This window comes from Schistocerca nitens, unplaced genomic scaffold (assembly GCF_023898315.1).
Source record: "Schistocerca nitens isolate TAMUIC-IGC-003100 unplaced genomic scaffold, iqSchNite1.1 HiC_scaffold_375, whole genome shotgun sequence".
NCBI classification, from domain to species: domain Eukaryota; kingdom Metazoa; phylum Arthropoda; class Insecta; order Orthoptera; family Acrididae; genus Schistocerca; species Schistocerca nitens.
Window position 1 is genome coordinate 6,255,764 of NW_026045909.1, and position 22,561 is coordinate 6,278,324.

The window sequence follows — 22,561 nt, forward strand, 5'->3', positions numbered from 1 at the left end:
CGATCTGTTAGCCTTGGCCGGCCGCTGTGGCCGAGCGGTTCTAGGAGCTTCAGTCAGGAAACGCGCTGCTGCTACGGTCGCAGGTTCGAATCCTACCTCGGGTATGGATGTGTATGATGTCCTTAGGTTAGTTGGTCTAGCGGTTCTAGGCGCGCAGTCCGGCACCGCGCGACTGCTACGGTCGCAGGTTCGAATCCTGCCTCGGGCATGGATGTGTGTGATGTCCTTAGGTTAGTTAGGTTTAAGTAGTTCTAAGTTCTAGGGGACTGATGACCACAGATGTTAAGTCCCATAGTGCTCAGAGCCATTTTGAACCTTAGGTTATTTGGGATTCAAAAATGGTTCTAATGGCTCTGAGCACTGTGGGACTTAACATGTAAGGTCATCAGTCCCCTAGAACTTAGAACTACTTAAACCTTACTAACCAAAGGACATCACACACATCCATGCCCGGGGCAGGATTCGAACCTGTGACCGTAGCGGTCGCGCGGTTCCAGACTGAAGCGCCTAGAACCGCTCGGCCACACCGGCCGGCTTAGTTACGATTAAGTAGTTCTTGGTCTAGGAGACTGATGACCTCTTATGTTAAGTACCTTAGTGCTTAGAGCCATTTGAACCATTTTGTTTGTCTTGTGTGACTTTACATTAATGTTTCATCGAGGTGTGTAATAAAAGTGGGCTATGGAGCCTGCTCAACATTTATGACAATGTGTCCGACCGGTTGGTGATCATAGTTAGGTGTCGGTGATCAGAAGATGGCTGACAACTTTAGCCGAAACTAGTAATCAATAAAAATAATAAATTGCGATCGCGACCAATAAAGGACTTTTTCTGAACCCAGTAAATGTAAACAAAGATGTAAGAACTCTGTTGCCACTACAGGGACAGCAGCTTCACCTTCGAAGGCCGGACAAACCTGACGGTGGTTGCGGTGCGCAACACAACGCAGATCGTGCTACACGCCGCGCTCGGCGTCTCCTCCGTCACGGCATACGACGCCAGTGGCAGCCCCGTCAGCTCCAGCTACGAGCACGGAGCTTTCCTGGTCGTCACATTTGCAGAGCAGGTGAGGAGACCTCGACTTAGTATAACTGGGCCCGTTTATATTTCCATTTGCACACACTGACTGTGACTACCCCCCTCCCCCTCTCCCACCCCCTTCCTCTTCCCCATCCCCCTGTCGTGAACGGTCTTGCCGATGTGGATACACCGATTCCCGTCAGATCACTGAAGGTAAGCGCCACACGGCGTGGGCATTACTTTGACGGGTGCGCTTTTCACATTTTTCCCCTTTGCCTTTACGATAGAAAGAAGTTCCTGATAACCTATCTTTGCACCAAACGCTCTGGATTCAATTCCAAACCTCCCCACAGTGGACACTGTTGATGGTGATCCGTCCATCGGATGGGGATGTTAAGCTCGGCCGCTTCGTTGGTGCCCTACGAGAGGAATAAGCAGTTTGCCAGCACCGAGTTTCACTTTAGCTCTTCTCTCACCGTCTCCAACAAGAACATGAGGCTACACTATGCACACACCCATCACAGTCGTCTGCACTTGACAGATACACTTACGTGCACAACTCTCCCACACTGCGAAAGAAAGATGCAAGTGGGCGCGAAGGATAGGGAAAACTTTTCCACTTAGGCTGCTGAACTTGCCCTTCCGGGTATCGCAGTCATTAATGCCAGACGACTTTACTTTTTACCCCCTGACTTCCACAACTCTAGTGATTAAAATAAAGCATAATGGAAATATTGATATGTTTTGAGATCACAATTAAGCAAAACACTATATTTAGCCGATGACAGCCTTTACTGACGTTATACAGGGTGTTTCAAAAATGACCGGTATATTTGAAACGGCAATAAAAACTAAACGAGCAGCGATAGAAATACACCGTTTGTTGCAATATGCTTGGGACAACAGTACATTTTCAGGCAGACAAACTTTCGAAATTACAGTAGTTACAATTTTCAACAACAGATGGCGCTGCGGTCTGGGAAACTCTATAGTACGATATTTTCCACATATCCACCATGCGTAGCAATAATATGGCGTAGTCTCTGAATGAAATTACCCGAAACCTTTGACAACGTGTCTGGCGGAATGGCTTCACATGCAGATGAGATGTACTGCTTCAGCTGTTCAATTGTTTCCGGATTCTGGCGGTACACCTGGTCTTTCAAGTGTCCCCACAGAAAGAAGTCACAGGGGTTCATGTCTGGCGAATAGGGAGGCCAATCCACGCCGCCTCCTGTATGTTTCGGATAGCCCAAAGCAATCACACGATCATCGAAATATTCATTCAGGAAATTAAAGACGTCGACCGTGCGATGTGGCCGGGCACCATCTTGCATAAACCACGAGGTGTTCGCAGTGTCGTCTAAGGCGGTTTGTACCGCCACAAATTCACGAAGAATGTCCAGATAGCGTGATGCAGTAATCGTTTCGGATCTGAAAAATGGGCCAATGATTCCTTTGGAAGAAATGGCGGCCCAGACCAGTACTTTTTGAGGATGCAGGGACGATGGGACTGCAACATGGGGCTTTTCGGTTCCCCATATGCGCCAGTTCTGTTTATTGACGAAGCCGTCCAGGTAAAAATAAGCTTCGTCAGTAAACCAAATGCTGCCCACATGCATATCGCCGTCATCAATCCTGTGCACTATATCGTTAGCGAATGTCTCTCGTGCAGCAATGGTAGCGGCGCTGAGGGGTTGCCGCGTTTGAATTTTGTATGGATAGAGGTGTAAACTCTGGCGCATGAGACGATACGTGGACGTTGGCGTCATTTGGACCGCAGCTGCAACACGGCGAACGGAAACCCGAGGCCGCTGTTGGATCACCTGCTGCACTAGCTGCGCGTTGCCCTCTGTGGTTGCCGTACGCGGTCGCCCTACCTTTCCAGCACGTTCATCCGTCACGTTCCCAGTCCGTTGAAATTTTTCAAACAGATCCTTTATTGTATCGCTTTTCGGTCCTTTGGTTACATTAAACCTCCGTTGAAAACTTCGTCTTGTTGCAACAACACTGTGTTCTAGGCGGTGGAATTCCAACACCAGAAAAATCCTCTGTTGTAAGGAATAAACCATGTTGTCTACAGCACACTTGCACGTTGTGAACAGCACACGCTTACAGCAGAAAGACGACGTACAGAATGGCGCACCCACAGACTGCGTTGTCTTCTATATCTTTCACATCATTTGCAGCGCCATCTGTTGTTGAAAATTGTAACTACTGTAATTTCGAAAGTTTGTCCGCCTGAAAATGTACTGTTGTCCCAAGCATATTGCAACAAACGGTGTATTTCTATCGCTGCTCGTTTAGTTTTTATTGCCGTTTCAAATATACCGGTCATTTTTGAAACACCCTGTACACTGATAAACGACTCAGGGGGGCAAGTATTTAAACCACAGCTAGATATACAGAACTACGATCAGGCCAACCAAGAGAGCAGATCAAGGCACTAAAGAGGAATATTCTGGTGAATCTTACGACATGGCTGGCGACGTCGGTATTACAATCGTAGCACGAGAGACTTGGGTTTACTTAGCAAACGAAATACCGTGCGTATGTAAGCGACATTAATGTTTTCTATTCAAGGCAATGAACATCTAAACTGCTACTAATTGCAAGATGGTAAATCCATTTAGGACGAAGCATCCATGGCGGTGACAATACTCCAGCTTCTAGTCCGTCTCGGAGTTCAAACTGAATGTTCAGGACGTGGTAACAGTGAGACCTTTTATGGCTTACCTGGTGCTATTCTTTGGTTGAGCCGTGGCCAGCTCGCATCGATGCCGTTTGTTCTTTGACAGTTTGTCGCAATCGAGTGGCGTCTTATTTCTCCCTGAGTTACTAGCATAATGAGTTGCTGACTTCCTCGGTCAGAGGCAGCAGCAGTGCTTGTCGATACTAGTACTGCTGTACCAGCTTTGGTGTGACCGCTATATTCCCGTGTGGTGGTGTGTGTGGCAGTCAGTCGGTTGGGACAGAGCAGCGAGGAAGTTTCCGACGGGCGAGGTCAGGCCGGGACTGCTGGTGGCTTGCACGCACGGTCGGATTGTGAGGTGCTAACTGTGAGAGCTACAAAGTTCGTGGTGTGTTGGAGTCGGCGAAATTTTGTAGCCGTCTTCCTGTCTGGTCTTTAACTATTAAAATGGTTGCTACTTACCAGTGAAGTGCACCAGCGCTATTTTTCTGCCTTGTGGCCGTTAACGCCCCAGTTGCCTGCCCTGGTCGTTAGCGTAGTTTTCCAGCAGTGTGTTTTTCCTCGCCTTGTTGATGCTGTCCGGCACGGCATGTAGTTCGACAGCCTTTCAATTGTTTGTTCTATTTTTTTCTTAAGAGCGGTTATTGTGCCTTGGCTGTTTTTAGACGCCACTTTTAAGACGTAGTGCGGCTGGTATCTCCGTCCTCAGATGATATTTACCGTTGTCGTACCGTTGGCCGGGCAGAAGGGAATTGATTAGGTTGTTGGTCGATCCTTCTGCCGTCCCTGGGTCGGGTTGCCACCCGATTATTTAACCTTACTCTTGGTTGCCTGTCTCACCTCACCTTACATTAGAGCTACCTTCTCAGGCCGACTCTTGGAACACTTCTGAGCACCACTGTTCTGTTGCTTTTAGATTGTGATTTTCATTTTAGTCTGATGTATTGTGCGAGGCCTTCAGCCGTCTATTAATTTAGTTTGTTTTAATTTTAAGATAAGGCCTTCAGATAACTTAAATTAAAGTTTGGATACTGATTTCTTTAATAACTAAAATTTTGAAAGTTTGTTCTATCTGTTCTATCTGTTGTTGTTCTTCAATGTCCAGTGTGTGGCCGAGCTTTTATGTGAAACATTTTTAAGATAAAGATAAATAAAATAGAACCTTTGCCAAACACAGGAGCTGACCACGTCTATTTTGTCAAGAGAGGTTTCCTATACAGGCTCAGTACAACCGCCAGAGATGCGGTTCTCGCCTTGTCCCTATGACTCCAAGAGGAAAAGCTGTGTAATTTTTAACAGTTGCCGTCATTTTAAATAAATTATCTACTCCTCTTAAAATAACTTCACCCAAAATCTGTTTTCAGATTTAGGTTCCTCAGCAGGTGAAAAATCATTGTCATGGAGTTTCTTTTCCCAAGGAAATTACGTTAATGATTTAAATCGCGATTGAATTTTCAAGGAACTCGAAATGTACTTGATAGGAAGATTATGGATGCAGCTGTGGGCTGCCCACTCCCAAAGGGTTCTTACCTGTCAACTGATTGATTATTAATTCTGGCTGCATTACAAACCAAAAAACACTGGATAGTTTAACCTCTAGAGGCTTTTGTGGGAAAGTCGTGAATTATGGATGTGTGCACAGTGTGACATCATGGCTGTAATCATGTGTGCAGTGTATGGTCAATGCAGGATGTTTCACACATAGAGACAGCACTCTCTCTGGCGCTGCGCGCAACCAGTATCCCCACAGGCCGGGTCCGATCACCGCATATTCTCCGGCCCCTCCCTCGTGCACTGTGTTAAGTGGCGTGTCTGTTTCAACCGAACGAGTCGAATTAGTAGTATAATTAGTAGTATCACTGCGTCATTCAGCACTTAAGGCTGCTGTCACAGTGGTTTCTGTTGTATACAGACTCAAACGGAAGTCTTGAAGTAACGGTACTGCATCAACTGATCAGTTCAAATACTGTTGTTCGAAGTCAGCAACTCTTCTTCATCTCTTTACATTGGACAATTTCAGCCCCAATCTGGGTCTGTTTGCAACAGAAGCTCACCATCTAGTTCTGTTTTCCCACCATCTTTCAGTGTTTACTCTTGCCTCTTTTTCTAACATCCACATCTTTCAGCCCTCTATCCTTTCGTCTTCCTCTTGGTCGTTTCATTTACATCCCCATTTCATGCATCTTCTTGGAAATCCTCGTAGTTTCGATTTCCTTTATGTGTCCATTCCATCGTAGCCTTGATTTTTCTGTCCTGCTCTGCAAGGGTTCCTCTTTCACTATTTCCCTTACACTTTCATTCTTCAACCTGTCTCTCCTTGTTCCTCTTGTTCTATTTCCGAAGAACTTCATTTCACGTGCTTGTAGTCTGCTTACGTCTCATTTCTTTATTACCCATGTTTCAGACCCATAGGTCAGTACTGGAACGTAGCAACTTCTACTTATTAATTCTTTGCTTTTTTGTTGAACATCTTTGTCCTAAACCAGTCTCCGAACACTCCAACAGAATGCTTCTGCCTGTCTACCGCTTTCAGTGATATCTTTCTCATTTCTTCCATTTCCCGTATCACGCTTCCCAAGTGCTTGACACTATTCACCTTCTTCAATAGTCCACCGCCAATCCTTATTCCTTTAATTGGTCTATCTTTCTTTCTAGTTGTAGCCAGGGTCTCACATTTGTTGACATTAAATTTCATTCAATAATCTCTCACAGTTTCCTCCCAATCTTACAGCTGTCCCTAAATCTTCTTCCTCCTGTTTCCCCAGATCACCATTACTACTGCAGCTGGCTGTTTCCGCACATGCCTGATGGAAGATCGCTCGCGAACGGCGCATTTTTTTCTGATGAAGCTTGGGTGTATTTATGAAGCTATGTGAACACGCCGAAAAAACCACGGTTCGTTGTTGGCTAAATTCACTGTATCATTGGCAGCAATTAAATACTGCATTTGACGATCTAAAGCAACATTTGGCAAACATAATCCGTACCATATGTACGGAATTTACAGAGTCGTTTCGCTACAAAGGGCAAATGAACTGTTCAGATGTTACAAAGGAAGAAAAGTACTTAAGCTTTTAAGTCTCGCTTTAATATTGATGTATGGCATCTGTTCTAACAAACAAACATTCACCGAAGAACTCGGATAGTAAGTGCGTTGTGGTCCACATAGGAATTATAGTGGTCGATTTGCGCAGTTGGCCGCTCTAATGCAACAACAGAGACTGGCGGCGACTGATGAAGGTTTCCTGACACCAAACAAACTGGCGTAACCGACGAAAGCAATATCTGGCATATTCCCTCATATGGCATAACGAAGTGAGCTATATCAGTGGCGGAGACTAAACCCTGACAATCAGAGCAAGGAACGTCGAGTTGAGTGTAAACCGCGAGACAACCTTTAGTTGAGTAAGCACCGTTGTTGAGCCACGACACAAAACGGCAGTCAGTCTGCGACGAGAGCGCTGAAGTCAATCACGTCAAGGGCTGGTGCAACAACTGCTGAGGCTCCGACAATCATTTGTCACCCACCAAGAATTTTTGAGTAGATTAGCCTATAACTTCTGATGTTAACACTGTAGTGATCTCCAGGTATCAATTTCGAACTATTGCGCCGGCCGTTGTGGCCGAGCGGTTCTAGGCGCTTCAGTCCGGAACGGCGCTGCTGCTACGGTCGCAGGTTCGAATCCTGTATCGGGCATGGATGTGTGTGTGTGTCCTTAAGTTAGTTAGGTTTAAGTAGTTCTAAGTCTAGGGGACTGATGGCCTCAGATGTTAAGTCTCATAGTGCTCAGAGCCACACATTTTCACAGTGTTAGATGTTCGCTTCACGGTGTGCCAACAACATCTGAACCAGTCGAACTTTTGCTTTACAAATCGTATTTCAGAAAACGAAAATGTTTAAATTTTTTATATTTTTTGCCAGTGTATAAGCTAAACCTTCGTATTTTATTATTAGAATAAAAGTTCAATCATATTTTCTGTACGTTATTGAGACTTAAAGCTCACAGTACTTAGATGTAAGCTTTCTTTGCTTTACTTTCCATGTCCAGGTGAAAACATCTGTAGTCTCTTCATCGAAAGCTCTGTGGCTTTAATGGCCTCGTGATTCCATAAAAACAAATCTTCCGCTGTCAAACAGTCTCCATCCTTGGGCACATGAGCAAGTGTTTAACCTACGTTTCTCCGCATTCACAATGGTCTCTTTCAGAGTAGCCCCACATAACCACGTTTACTTCGCATCAGATCTACTCATACCTCCCCATGTACTATATTGTAGCTACTGCCCTTGTTTTGTGTGATTTCCTCTTCAGGATGCAGGCTTATATTTTGCAGAGACTCCAACCATAAAGAGAGACGGCGGATCTCAGGTTGGCCTTCTAGCAATACTGTCCGTTTTATAAAGCTCTTCCTTGACTTCGAACGAGTTGGAAGAATTTACTTTGGTTGGGTTTGCTGTTTTTTCCTCTCTGTTTCACTGGCTACTTTTTGTCTGATATTTTGTGGCGCTATGGCCTCAAGTGAGTATATTGTGTGGACAGACGTACGCCTCAGACGTTCGATGACAATCTAGACCGTCTCATTTAAAGCGACGTCCACTTGTTTGGAGCGGAAAGACGTCTCACATACAGGTACTGCGCATTATCCATCTGCAAAACAGTCCCATTACCGATGATGGAAGAAATTTACACTACGCCCTTCATGTTGATCCAGTTAGTTTAAGTATAATATTAAAAACTGGGTTGTTTTGGAAATCAGCCTTATGCAAACACAATTAATTTATTTTTATATTTCCCCAGACATGTTTCGACACCAATGTGTCATCTTCTGTGGGTTAAATTCTTTATTTCTGTACAGTATAGGATCACATTTGTAATACTTAAACTACTGTAGGCGTAGGAAATACAATATTTGCAATTTGCTTCGTTTTGCTTTGGACGCTCACTTTAAAACTACATCGCTAATTGAACTGTGTTATTGTACATCGATTTTAGTGCTCGTTTTCGTCGTTTTTTTGACCGCATGTCATCTGCAAACTAGCCTGAAGAAAATTATTGCATGTTTGTGGATTTCCCTGGTTCTTAACATGTAACTCAGTCGAATATCCTTCGTTATTTCACAGACTTTCGTGAGGAGTCGTTGGTGATTTACTGCATCATACGCAGCGGAAAGGTTAATAAACACATCTGCGGTTATTACTTTCCTTTCAAAACCATCTTCAATGTATTGAGTCAGATTCAGTATTTGACTACAACATTTTCCCTGGTCTTTTAACGTCACGAGTATATGGTCAAGGTATTCGTCCACCTTGGGCTGGAACTGAGGAGAGCTGGATTTTTCTGCTGGGCTGAGTGCGAGTCGATGTGACGTGGACGCCCCGCGACCACTGTAGGCGAGCCCAGGTGCAGAGACAAGGAGCACATCGCCAGAAATGGGTAAATCCAAAAGTTGGGAATATGGACGGCTGTAGCTCCCATGGTCTTCGTACAAGAGATGCATCAAAAATTGGGGTGTGTATGATAAGCTTGCGAGGTGCCGGGGCTAGTAGTGTATTTATCACTAAATTCTACTAGAATCCACATGTGTAAATCATGCTCTAAGCCCCCCCTATTCTAACTCCGACTTTTGCTGTTGCACAAGGATAAAACAAATACGCGAACTGACTCTAATCAACCCTGCTAGTGGAGTAGAAGAGAGTTTGGCACCTGCAATAATTTAATTTGATAAATAAGTTAAATAAACAAAGGTTTCATTAGCATAGTGAGGAATGATAGGGTTGCTCTATTGATTAACAGAAAGAAAGTTCTGTCCAAAATAACAATACGATTTATTAAGATTAAACGCAGAATAGTAAAAGAGACACAGGAAATATAAAACATCAAATTGGCTAAAATTGGAGATTCATACAAACACAGTAAAGGTGAAGTTGTCCCTAACTTAGATCGTGAGGTTTAAGACGAAGTGGTATGTGGAGCCAATTCCTTTCCACTCAAATCTCAAGAGAGACACACAGCTAACCCAATAGTAATTGCTGCTACTCGAAACTGAACAAAGTTAGAAAAGGATGAACAGGCGCGCTCTGCTGAGCTCTGATTATCACCTAGGAAAATCCCTATCTGCCGGTGCTGCGGACGTACATTACCAACAGTCTTCTTATCTCCCAGAACACGATCTGGCGTACCGCAGGCGAGGGCTGGTTGCTCCGACGTCCTCGACCGAAAGGCGACTGCCGACTACTCAGAGCACCCGTACAGGCCGAACACCGAACATTCCCGCCCCCACGACAGTGGCCGTGGTTACGTTCCAATCAGCAACTCGAAAACCGGCGGAAATTCCACTCCATTGCCGGAGCACTACCATTCCACCAATGGAGATTCTTGGCGCCAATTTCTGTGCTGATTTTGCAGAAAGTGCGGGAATTTTCCCGCCACAACTGCGTGGGTACACAAGTCATTCCCACGCCTCGCTGGTAGCCCGCCAGAAAGTGTTTTCGCAAAGTTTCTCTGAAGTAACGGAACCTCTAGCCCAGCCGCTACTTCACACCCCAGCGGGCGTGTCTCTTGACAATGTCGGCGTCTGAAAAGCATTCACTCGACTGCCTCACACACGTCGGCTTAACTCTCTCCAGTTCCACAGAGCCCGCCTGTCACCGGCCCACCCGGGTGACGAGAGACGCTGCGTGGGAAGTACGCGTGTTAAGGAAAAGCAACCCTCCACCGCATGCAACTAGAGAGGAGAATCGTAAGATAGAAATATGAGAGGGGGCTCATGCCACCTCTCATTGCCCCTACGCCATTTTAGATTGTAATTGGTGAGCGGTTGGCTCACTTAGGAGCAAGGTAGTGAGTCAATCGCCCAAGAACAATCTTACAAAGTGACTCCACATACCGCACTCTATAAAAAAGATCATTGCAACTGAAAAATGCAACTCATAGAGGGAGGATTATTTATGATGTAGCCAACTTCACCTTCTTAATATGGAACACTAACACTCACATCACACATCCATACCCAGGGAGCCCCTTCCAAACACCGATTCACGCAGACATTCACGCTCTAAACATGGCCCGGGCATCTGAGCCAAATATGGAGCAGTTTATTCTTTACGATCAGAGTTGGAGTGCTCCGCAATTAAATGCCCAAGATGTTACAACAATTTTAATCATTAAACTAACCTGACCTCACTCACACATGATAATATTTAAGTTAACAATCTCTTTGTGAGTTTTCAGAATCTAGTTACAACCTCCGATTCATTCTGTCTCCCTGCAGCAAGAATAACCTTTACAAAATGTTCCCTGAACTGATGGTCCATTCACAATGACAGTGGTGGTATCTGCTTCAGTTTATGGGGACTTCAGGCACACTGTTAGCATACACACAACAATAAACACAAAATACAAAAAAAACATGATGTGGAGAACAATACAGTAATCTGTAATAAGAATTACAGTGTAAAACACAAACGCATACAAGGTATAACATACATTACAGAAACAACATAAGAGAAAGAAATTTAAGAAAAACAAAAAAAACAAGGTTCATGGGGCATCAAATTGTGCGTGCACATTGCACAAAGTTCACGACTGTGCTGAGAATGAGGCACTAAATCACATTGTTAGAAATATCCGTGGCACTTCACTGATTCCACTGTACTGACATCACATAAGGCTAAACGTCGGTTGTAGTTGCTACGTTGTGGCAACAGCAATAGGGAGTTCTGGAGTGTCTGCAGTACGCTGTTGAGATTGTAGTCAGACCCACGCATATGATCACGGCCGTATGGTAGGAAGACACAGTGATAGGCTCTCCTCACGTCGATTAATTGTCTCTGAGGTCTACTCGTTGGGATACATCACTAGTCTAGGTCTCTTCTCTCGCTGGACAGAACTTTATGTTTCCCAATATTGCAGTTCGACGAGGGATGATGGCACGTGGAGTGACTCCACAAGTGTGTGAGGTCATCCATACAGGATCGAACTAGGAGCGACTATTGTTAAAAACTGCTCTCTAATAGAGAGGAGAAGTAAGACATGAGACCATACATTTGTTAGTGTGGCACGATACTGCTTTGTGTATGCAGATCGGCCAATGCTAGTGAGTTGTAAAAACCCAAACAGGTGAGTATAGAGCGTCCCTTTCTGTCCTGAGGCACATGAGGCGCAGGTTCTGACACGATATGTGATGTTCTTCGTGTACTCACGACAACGTGGTCTGCCGCAGGGAATCCCTCCAAGCGGCTGCCGCGTCCGGAGAGCTAGCAGGCTGTCGCGTGTCAGGGTCAACGGCCAGCCCCACTTTCGCTTGTGGCGGGGCGAGGGTCCCGTGTAATCCCTCAGGTAGGCAGCCGGGTGACTGTCAGCGTGTAGGACGGGACGCTCGCCCTCTAGCAGGTAGCCGAAGACCTCTTGTTTTTGCGCTGGCTGGCCTCTGCATTGCCACGTTCCTCGTCATCTGTACAATTCTTACAAAAGTCTTATGCCTAACTTTTTCCCATGACCTTCTATGTTATAATAAATTTACATAATGAAACATTGATGGTCTGTCATTTCAGACACTCTTATTTTACTTTTATAGTTATTAATCTATGGCAATCATTATAACATCTAATCTAGACATGGAAATAATTTATTTTGATATATGTGTAGAGACCGATCTCAGTATGTACATGGTGTGTGATAACTGATGCTTTGTAATGGATGAACAACTAAATGTGCGGGCCCGCACTAATATTACTATTAATTATATAGATCGACAGTAGACATGCTTCAAGAATTAACTACCATATCCCAACGATCTACATTCTACGTCTTTTAATTAAATTATGTTGTTATGCAGGTCTAAGTTTTACTGTGCTATAAAGAACATGCAACTACGCTACTTTCGCTCGCCCGTCGTCCCTCCATCTCGGGTCTGTGGTTTGGTGACCTGAAAAATAGCAACTCAACAGGCGCGCGCCACACTTGTGGTAGAAAACCCCCACAATATTAATCTAGTTATTGTTAAATCCTACAGTTTAACTTATCCTAGTATCGTACTTTCCCTTTTATTTATTTATTTATTTATTTTATTTTATTTATTTATTTATTTTTTTTTTTATTTACCTTATACAATACCCTTACATAGTTCCTGTTACGCTGAGGTGTCTTGCTGCTCGCCGCTATTGACGACAGTGATGTGCGCGCCGTACGACATGACCTCCGAGTTTTCATTACGCCTCACTGAAACTCCAGAGACTGGGTTAGCCATGGCTATACACGACAATAAATTTATAGTTGCAACTTCCTTCTCTATGTGATGCGGTTTTCGCGATCAAAGCACACCTTTCCAGAAGCAATGTAATATGACCAAGCCAGGACTGGTTCCTGTTGAGGATTCAGACACCCAACACACGCCAGCTACACAGTATGTCACGAATATCCAAGTACAATTCCTTGGTGATTCATCTGTGACAAAAACGAGCAGCACGCTAAATCCCCAACCAGCACATTAGCATGGTAGGCTTTTATGCCCTCATTTCTCTCGTCTAGGGCACCATTAGAGTCAAATGCTCACAGGTTCACCCCGACTTGCAAGACAACGATACCGGCGCAGCTCTGCAAAAACTATACTGCCCATATTCACCCTCGAAATCGCGCAATATACCACAATCGTGCAGTGCACTGACGCGTGCCTGCAAGCATTGGTATGAACGTCTCACGAACTGGTTGTGGCCGCTATGGAGCGTATCACGACCTCTCAGAACGCTTCTAAGAGCACGTTCTTGTATGCGCCCGTTTGTGCGACGTCTCATCACTCATCCTTATCCCTTAACATGGACACCAGATAGGAAAGGACAAAAACATTGCTCATGAAAAGGTAGTGTCTCCTACTCCATCGACATTGGAGATCGCAAACATAAACAAAAAGAGGATAGCAGCAGTAAATTCTTATGCAAGACAACGCAGCGTGTTAATACTTTAGCAATCTTAATCTATTAATGTAACGATTATTGTTCCCCGAACAAAGGTTCATATATTTGCCTATTCTACTATGTACATTTCTTACACTACTACTATTCTACGAACTCCTTTATGTGAGATATGTGGTGGAGTCCTATGGACTTCTTTCCTTTCAGCGTCTCCAATTCATAAGCATTGTGGTGAGCTGCTCTCCTTATACGGTACGGGCCGTTGTAAACAGAATAGAATTTTTGGCATTTCATTTTTTGTTTGTTCGAAAGTCGGAAAGACTTAACGAGCACCTTTTGTCCAACTTGGAAGTGTCGTAGACGAGCTCCCCTGTCGGCACGTCTCTTCCTGACCTCTGCTGCAGCCCGTATCCTCTTGAGAGCCAAATCCACTATGGCTTGGTGCTGCGTTCGCGCCCTTGGTGGGAAGTTTACGACCTTGGTTATCAAGTCCTTAGGAATCCAGTTTTTTAGTACTGTAATGGGTGCCAATTTTGTTATCCCATGGGGTGCCTCATTGATCACCTCCTGGAAGTCTTTAAGGAAAACGTCCCATGTCGTGTGCTGTTTGTTACAGTACAACCGGCACAAGTTTCCGAGTTCTTTAATAACCCGTTCTGCAGCATTCGAGCTCGGATGGTGTGAAGATATAAAAATGGGATCAATTTTACATCGACGCAACGTCTCCTTCCATGTTTTTGACTTAAACTGTGGCCCGTTATCAGAAATGATTCTACTCACATGACCAACCTGTGGTAGGAAATCCCGGATGAGGGCTCGTGATACAGTTCGTCCTGTCGCCCTCTTCAGTGGCGTAAAGGTAACGTATTTGGACGTTAGTTCAACAAACACTAATACGTAAGTATATCCTCTTCTTGTTCTTGGCAAAGGTCCCATCAAATCTGTTGCTGCTAATTGTCTTAATTTGGTCGGTACGATTGGGTATAATGGTGCCTGCATGCTCACAGTGGTGTGCTTCGCCTTTTGGCAGTCTTTACACACCGACAGTACCCTCCGAATTCGACGCTCCATGTTTCGAAAGTAACACATGGTCCTTAGCTTGAGATTGCACTTGCGTGGTCCGAAGTGTCCATAGCTAAGGTGAGTATGCCATATAACCTTGTTTATTAGGTGTTCAGGGATGCATACCCCCCATTCAGTGTCATTGGTATAATTTCGGTGGAAAATTATGCCTTTACGCAAGAGGTAGAACTGCCTGATGGTGGCGTGTCTTCTGTCTATCCATTTCTGCTTCAATAACACTAGGGCAGGGTCCTTGTCTTGCTCCTTCTTGATGTCCTGCATACTACAGGTAATAAAATTCTCAAAGGCTACTTTCTGCATATAGTAAAGGCAGTAGTGATTTTCCTCTAGATCTTCTTCCATGTTGTGCTCAAATCCGATCGGTGACCGTGATAAGGCGTCTGCAATAATGTTCTGACTGCCGGGGATATATTCTATCGAAAAGTTGTACTGCTGTAGATATGATGCCCACCTAATGAGCCGCCTGTGATTAAGCTTTGCAGTCATCAAGAACTCGAGTGCCTTGTGGTCTGTGTAGACTTTCGTCTGGCGACCAAACAGAAGGTATCTGAATTTTTCAAACGCCCATACAATAGCCAGCGCCTCTAACTCGGTTACTGAGTAATTCCTCTCACTCTTGGCTAGTACTCTGCTAGCAAACGCAATTGTCTTCCACACCCTGTTTCCTTCATGTACATAGTCTTGGAACACCATGACACCCAGACCGGAGTATGAACTGTCCGTTACTATGCAAAGCTCTTCAGCTAAATTAGGGTGTGATAGGATGGGTGCTTGTAATAATGCGAATTTTAATGTTTTCCATTCGGATTCGGCCGCCTCATCCCATTCCCAAGGAATCTTCTTTCCTGTAAGTTGATGCAACCGAGGACTGCTCTGAGTTTTGACATGTATAAAGCGGTTGTAAAAATTTATGATCCCCAAGAACCCCCTTAACTGCTTCTTTGTCGTAGGAATGGGAAACTTTTCAATCGCTTCGATCTTTTCGGGATTTGGCGCAATGCCCTCACCCGTGATGATATGTCCTAGAAATTTCACAGAGGACGTCCCAAAATTCGATTTTTCGATATTGATAGTCACACCGTATTCCTTGAATGTCGCTAGGAGTTCACCGAGGACCGCATTGTGCTCTCCCCAAGATTTCTCCGCGATCAGCAAATCGTCCACATAGCTGGTGACATGACGTTTCAAATTATCGCTTAGTATGCCGTCCAGCCCCCGAATGAATGCGGCAGATGAAACGTTCAAACCAAATGGTAGACGACGAAACCGGTAACATCTTCCAAATGCTAAAAAGGCTGTGTACTGTCTGCAATTTGGATGGAGCTCGATCTGCCAGAAACTCGATTTTAGATCAACTGATGAGAAGATTGATATTCCATGGAAGTTTTGTAAGAGTTCCTCTAATCGTTCCGGTCTGTCTGTTTCGGGTTCTATTATGGTATTAATTTGTCGCGAGTCCAAGACTAAACGAATACTACCATCTGCCTTCTCGACTACTCTTAACGGGTTATTATAGGCTGAAGCCGTAGGTTCTATTATTCCTTCACTCAGCATTCGCGTAATTTCAGCTGCTACTTTCTGTCGATATGCCAAGGGGATTGGATAGGGTGGCACACGAAACTGGTTGTGCGGACGTACACGAAATTCATATTGGAAGTTCTTTATTGATCCTGTCTTGGGAAGGAAGACCTCCGCATGTTCTACTAGTAATTTATGAAGTTCTTTGCGGTGTTCGCCCCTTATATTCTTTATTGCTTCCACTTTTTCTCCTATTTTCTCCTTTATTTCTCCCATTATTCCGACTTCATTCTCATCCGTGTCCTCTCCCCTATCCGCAACGTCGTCCTGTTCTTCCTTTCTGTCTTTCAGACACGCATAGTTTATCCGAACACAGTTAGACGGTAGTTGAGCTGGGATCAGCTGATCGTCGAACTTAATGTGGACGGGATTCCCTTTCCTCAAAACCACTTCACCTCGTCCTAGATCAACTATCGCTTCATGTTCATTTAGGAAGTCCGTTCCTATTATCATGTCGATCGCCAGATTTGGCACGATCCAGAAGTTAGACTCTATTTTGTGTCCTTGGCAGGAGAATTCCAGTCTTGTTTGTTGGGTGACCTCCGTACATTTACCCGCTAATGCCCCTTTTATTTTGGTTTTCTTAACCGATAGGACAGGCCAGTCCATCTCCTGAGAGCACCTCTTGTATGCTGCCTCAGATATTGCTGTTATGTAGCTTCCACTATCTATTATCGCATTCAGACTCTTTTCAGCTATTGCTACTGTGATAAGAGGCTGCCGATCATGTCGAGGAGTTGCTTTATGTTCCTCGAGCAGGATTTCTGATAAATCTTCGTAATGTATCATCCGTAGTTGGCCAGGTCCGAGATTACGTGCGAAATTCCGGCGGCCTGTGTTCGCACTAGTCTGGCGTCAATCCCTAGTTAGGCTCCCCCTCCTCTGACGTGCATTAGGATTTGCGGGTCTGGTTTCAATCTCCTGGTTCCACCGTTGTCCTTGGTTTCGCTCTCTCCAATTACGGTCGCTTTGCCGTTCGTTATTCCTTCTATCCCAGATTCCTTGTCTAGATTGACCCTGCTCCCTGACGTTCTGGTTTCCGTGTCTTTGGTTTCCATAACCTTGAATAGCGTAACCTTGACTTCCGTAACCCTGGTTTCCTAACTGACCAGTGCGATTATGCAATCTGCTGTCGTCTTCTGTTCCTGGCCGGTGGTATTTGTTACTTTGCCCCTTCTTCCTGTCCTTTGCGTCTTGTTTATCAAAGACTACTTCGAGTTCGCGCAATAGAATCTTGAATGCTTCTATGTCAGCTCCACACTTGCCGACAAGTGTCTGTTGGTACCTAACTGGCAATTTGGAAAAGCAAAATTTAATGATTTCTCCGTTACTATATGGACTATCTAAAAATTGATTCTTCTTGAGTAAATCATCAAGAAATTTGGTTGCGCTCCTATGCCCGGACACTTCCAGTTCAGGACAAAATATTATTTCCTCTTTAATCCTATCTTGCGTTTCCTTTGACCAGTAGGTCCGCAGGAATGCACCAACAAATTCCTGATAAGTCCGACACGTCACTGCCACACCCCGCATCTTTTCCGCGGCTTGGCCTTCGATGTGTCCACACATGAATTCTAATTTTGCCTGGGTTGGCCATGATGCCGGTAATGAATTTGTAAACTGCATCACCCAGCTCTTCGGATGCATCGACCCTCCATTTTCTTTGAACTTCTGGAATTTCAGTATCGACAGGAAGTGATTGTGATCAAAATCCTGTCTGATCCTCGCACTGGTGTTGTCACTCGTTTCCGATACTTGCACGTCTGCTGAGTGTCCTGTTCTATCTTGCTGATAACTGTGATGTGCAACCTCTGTATCACAGTGGAAGTGGCACTCAGAATTCACTCTCCTAAGTGGGCTATAATTATTGGAGCTATTACTTGCTGTTTCTGCGTGTGCATTGTTAGTTCCGCACTCTGTCACTGGGCTAGAGCACGGCGGGCTTTTCCTCGGAGACACAATTCTGTGTACTCCATCATGGGTATCCGAACGCGCAGTGCTCGTGTGCCCGTTTTGCTCTAGTTTTGCTATCCGACTCTCTACTTCTTCCATTCGTTTCGTGGAGTTCGCAACCGCGATATTACCTTGAGTTTTTAAGAATGCTAGGGATTTTGAGTGGGATTGTGTTGTACGTCGCAAGCGCCCTGCGAGTTTAGAAGTTGCTTCCGCGACTTTCATTGCCCCTGTTGCTGCAGTTTTGGCAAGGCCTGCTACTTTTTGTGCTACCGTTGACATTTGTTTTGCTTCTCCACATTCTTTCTTTATTGTTAATAATTCCCCACGAATTTCCCCTATATGCGAAATTATTGCCTCCGTGTCCTTCTTACGCTGTTCGTCAGCTTCTTCCTTCTCCTTCTTACGTTGTTTCTCCTCTTCTTCCTTCTCCTTCTTACGTTGTTTCTCCTCTTCTTCCTTCTCCCTCTTACACTGTTCATCAGCTTCTTCCTGCTTCTTACGCTGTTCGTCAGCTTCTTCTTTCATTGATCGTAGGAAGCTCAGTATTGGGTTTACGTCATCTTCTTGATCCTCTTCAAACATGGGCGATGTAACTCTGGACACCTGGGCGCTAGAGCTCTGACGTGACCGAGCTGGCCTCTGTCTGCACTCGTTCGTTTGACTATAAACTTCTGCTACCGTCTCGACCTGTGTGCCTGTCTCTGTTTCATCCTCTACTTCACTATCATAATCACGGCCGCAACGCAGCTCTGAGATCGCGTCCAAATCACCTTCCTCATCAATGCCCCTGGCGTCCTGTCCTGCTAAAAATGTGCCCATCTCATCTCCGAACCTATTCCCGTCAGTAAACTGCCCCTTATCCATTATGCTATCCTCTTTTGTTTTAGCTTCGCCCGATAATAGTCGTGCCTTACTTCTCGTTATCATTCATAAAAACAAATTCATCTAAAATGCACAATAAAATTAATCTACTCCATATATTTTTTACACATAAACATAAAATTTCAACAACGCTGTTCCAACGCTGTAATCACAAACACAATTTGATGTGGTACAGAAACCGCACACAAATCCGACAAAGTGCGATGCGGTACAGACACCACATCAGCGAAACACAAAAAAAACAATGAACAAAAAATATATACACTGAAAACAAAAACTGTAGTCATGCGCCGCTACTTAAAACTAAACGCGGAACTACCAAAAAAAACTTGGGTATTAATCATTAAAAAAATAGAGAAAAAAAAATTGAATGTTCTTCTAAGAATCCTGTTTGTTTATCAGAGATTCACAGGAAAGATCCGAGGCCAAGGGTCGCCATATTATGCGAGGTGCCGGGGCTAGTAGTGTATTTATCACTAAATTCTACTAGAATCCACATGTGTAAATCATGCTCTAAGCCCCCCCTATTCTAACTCCGACTTTTGCTGTTGCACAAGGATAAAACAAATACGCGAACTGACTCTAATCAACCCTGCTAGTGGAGTAGAAGAGAGTTTGGCACCTGCAATAATTTAATTTGATAAATAAGTTAAATAAACAAAGGTTTCATTAGCATAGTGAGGAATGATAGGGTTGCTCTATTGATTAACAGAAAGAAAGTTCTGTCCAAAATAACAATACGATTTATTAAGATTAAACGCAGAATAGTAAAAGAGACACAGGAAATATAAAACATCAAATTGGCTAAAATTGGAGATTCATACAAACACAGTAAAGGTGAAGTTGTCCCTAACTTAGATCGTGAGGTTTAAGACGAAGTGGTATGTGGAGCCAATTCCTTTCCACTCAAATCTCAAGAGAGACACACAGCTAACCCAATAGTAATTGCTGCTACTCGAAACTGAACAAAGTTAGAAAAGGATGAACAGGCGCGCTCTGCTGAGCTCTGATTATCACCTAGGAAAATCCCTATCTGCCGGTGCTGCGGACGTACATTACCAACAGTCTTCTTATCTCCCAGAACACGATCTGGCGTACCGCAGGCGAGGGCTGGTTGCTCCGACGTCCTCGACCGAAAGGCGACTGCCGACTACTCAGAGCACCCGTACAGGCCGAACACCGAACATTCCCGCCCCCACGACAGTGGCCGTGGTTACGTTCCAATCAGCAACTCGAAAACCGGCGGAAATTCCACTCCATTGCCGGAGCACTACCATTCCACCAATGGAGATTCTTGGCGCCAATTTCTGTGCTGATTTTGCAGAAAGTGCGGGAATTTTCCCGCCACAACTGCGTGGGTACACAAGTCATTCCCACGCCTCGCTGGTAGCCCGCCAGAAAGTGTTTTCGCAAAGTTTCTCTGAAGTAACGGAACCTCTAGCCCAGCCGCTACTTCACACCCCAGCGGGCGTGTCTCTTGACAATGTCGGCGTCTGAAAAGCATTCACTCGACTGCCTCACACACGTCGGCTTAACTCTCTCCAGTTCCACAGAGCCCGCCTGTCACCGGCCCACCCGGGTGACGAGAGACGCTGCGTGGGAAGTACGCGTGTTAAGGAAAAGCAACCCTCCACCGCATGCAACTAGAGAGGAGAATCGTAAGATAGAAATATGAGAGGGGGCTCATGCCACCTCTCAAGCTGAACGATGGCTTCTTAAAGCTCTTCAAAAATCTGTAGTAATTCACAGTTAAATATTAAAGTAAATCTGAATACATCTGTGCTCTCAGAAAAATGATGCGCATGCAGTGGCAAAATATTTCAATATCTTTAGAATTACAGAAGTTAATATTTCACAATGAACCTCTGAATTAACAACTTTTAAACACTTCATGCAATTCTAACTTAGGTGACACCACCTTTGTAAAAGAGCGTCAAAAGACGCTTCTGACAAGCTGATCTAAATAATTGTTTAAACAATATTAACGACAATCTGTTGTCATTTATTGTAAGCGTACTTGCGCGAGAATACTGGGTTATTTGCTTATCGACAAAACTTATTTGTATTTATTGTGAATCGTCTGAGTGTCTAATGTACTAGTTTACTCCTTGAACAAGTCAGGTGAGTCAGATGATGTCTGTAGAGCTTAAGAACGATGTATTTTCGATGGGGACGGTCTTCAGCCAATGGAAAATCAGACGGTAGTGGAACACTATGGGAGTCGAGTGGAGACTGGGACTTCACGAGTGAAGAGCGCAAGGGAGCGATTCTGGAAGCTTTTACGTTGTACTTGAAGGAGGCAGTCCTGCCTGTGGTAACGAGTGGTATTCGATAGTGTAGGTAACTGATTCTGAACAGTGAACAGCCGCTACCATACTTCAACAACAGAAAGGAGTTTATACACTTCGTTAGGCTGGCAACATGTACAAATATGTAAACAAACCAAACAGGATGAGTAACACAGCGAGTTCGAAGTAGTTGTGTGTATATTAGTGTTACGCCTATAATACTGGCAGAAGACTAATAGTGCACCAAAACAACAAGTGCAAACAAAATGAAAATTGGGAAGAAAAATGTTCGGAACACAAAAATCATGCACGTGACCAGGTGAGAGGAAACACCGATGCCAACTAAAAACAGGAAGAACACTAAGTAATCACTTATTTGCATAAAAAGCTGGAATTGAACTATTTTATGACCTGCGAATAATACACATCAAAACAAAATTGTATTGTAACTGTATCATTATAGATCTCACTGATCATGCCTTAAAAGGACAAAAGGCGAAACCGTCTGGGAAAAGAAAATAAAGTACTGCAAGAAAACTGTGCTTGCTGCGGAGGATGGCCACGCAAACAAATTCGTGATAAGTGTATTTTTGTCTTTATTGTTCGTAGGACCACTTCCCGTTTACTTGAGATGTCCTTTCCTCAATAAACACTATTCAACATAATTCTCTGTCGTCTACATTCATTGCAGACGTTATAATAGAATCCTTGTTATTAAATTGTTCATTTAATTTTTATTTTGTATTTCTGTGTATTTCATTAACACCCAACTCTACCAAAGCCTAGACTATTTGACTGCTCGAGCTATTCTTTTTAAACAAAGTCGTGCATAGCACAAGTATCTAAAGTATGAGTAACCGCTGGTAAACACGCTCTGGGTTGCTCGTAGAAGATGCTGTTTAGAAGAGCAACTCTGCAGCCGTAACCGTTAGGTACCGTCAGTCCGAAACTAGCTTATTCAGCAATATATTTTGCACTGATTTTCGTTGCTATTCTCGACAAATTCTTACGAATAACGTTTGTAGGTGGTAGGTCAAGGAAATATGACTAAAATTTTTTCGCTCGGTCGGCTCTTTGCCGGGCTTTAGTAATGCTATGCTACTACTTGGCTTTCCTCCCCAGTTTGTGAATCTGAAGCGTTTACCAACATCTGTT

General features: G+C 44.3%; 1 protein-coding gene across 1 annotated transcript in view; it reads left to right on the plus strand.

The window, feature by feature from the left end:
• The window catches only part of LOC126229575 (aminopeptidase N-like), a 166,043-nt gene that overhangs the window by 32,559 nt on the left and 110,923 nt on the right, over positions 1-22,561 (plus strand). Inside the window, exon 3 of the mRNA XM_049942342.1 lies at positions 883-1,066. Within this exon, the coding sequence (XP_049798299.1) occupies positions 883-1,066 (184 nt within the window). The remainder of the gene's footprint in view (positions 1-882; positions 1,067-22,561) is intronic.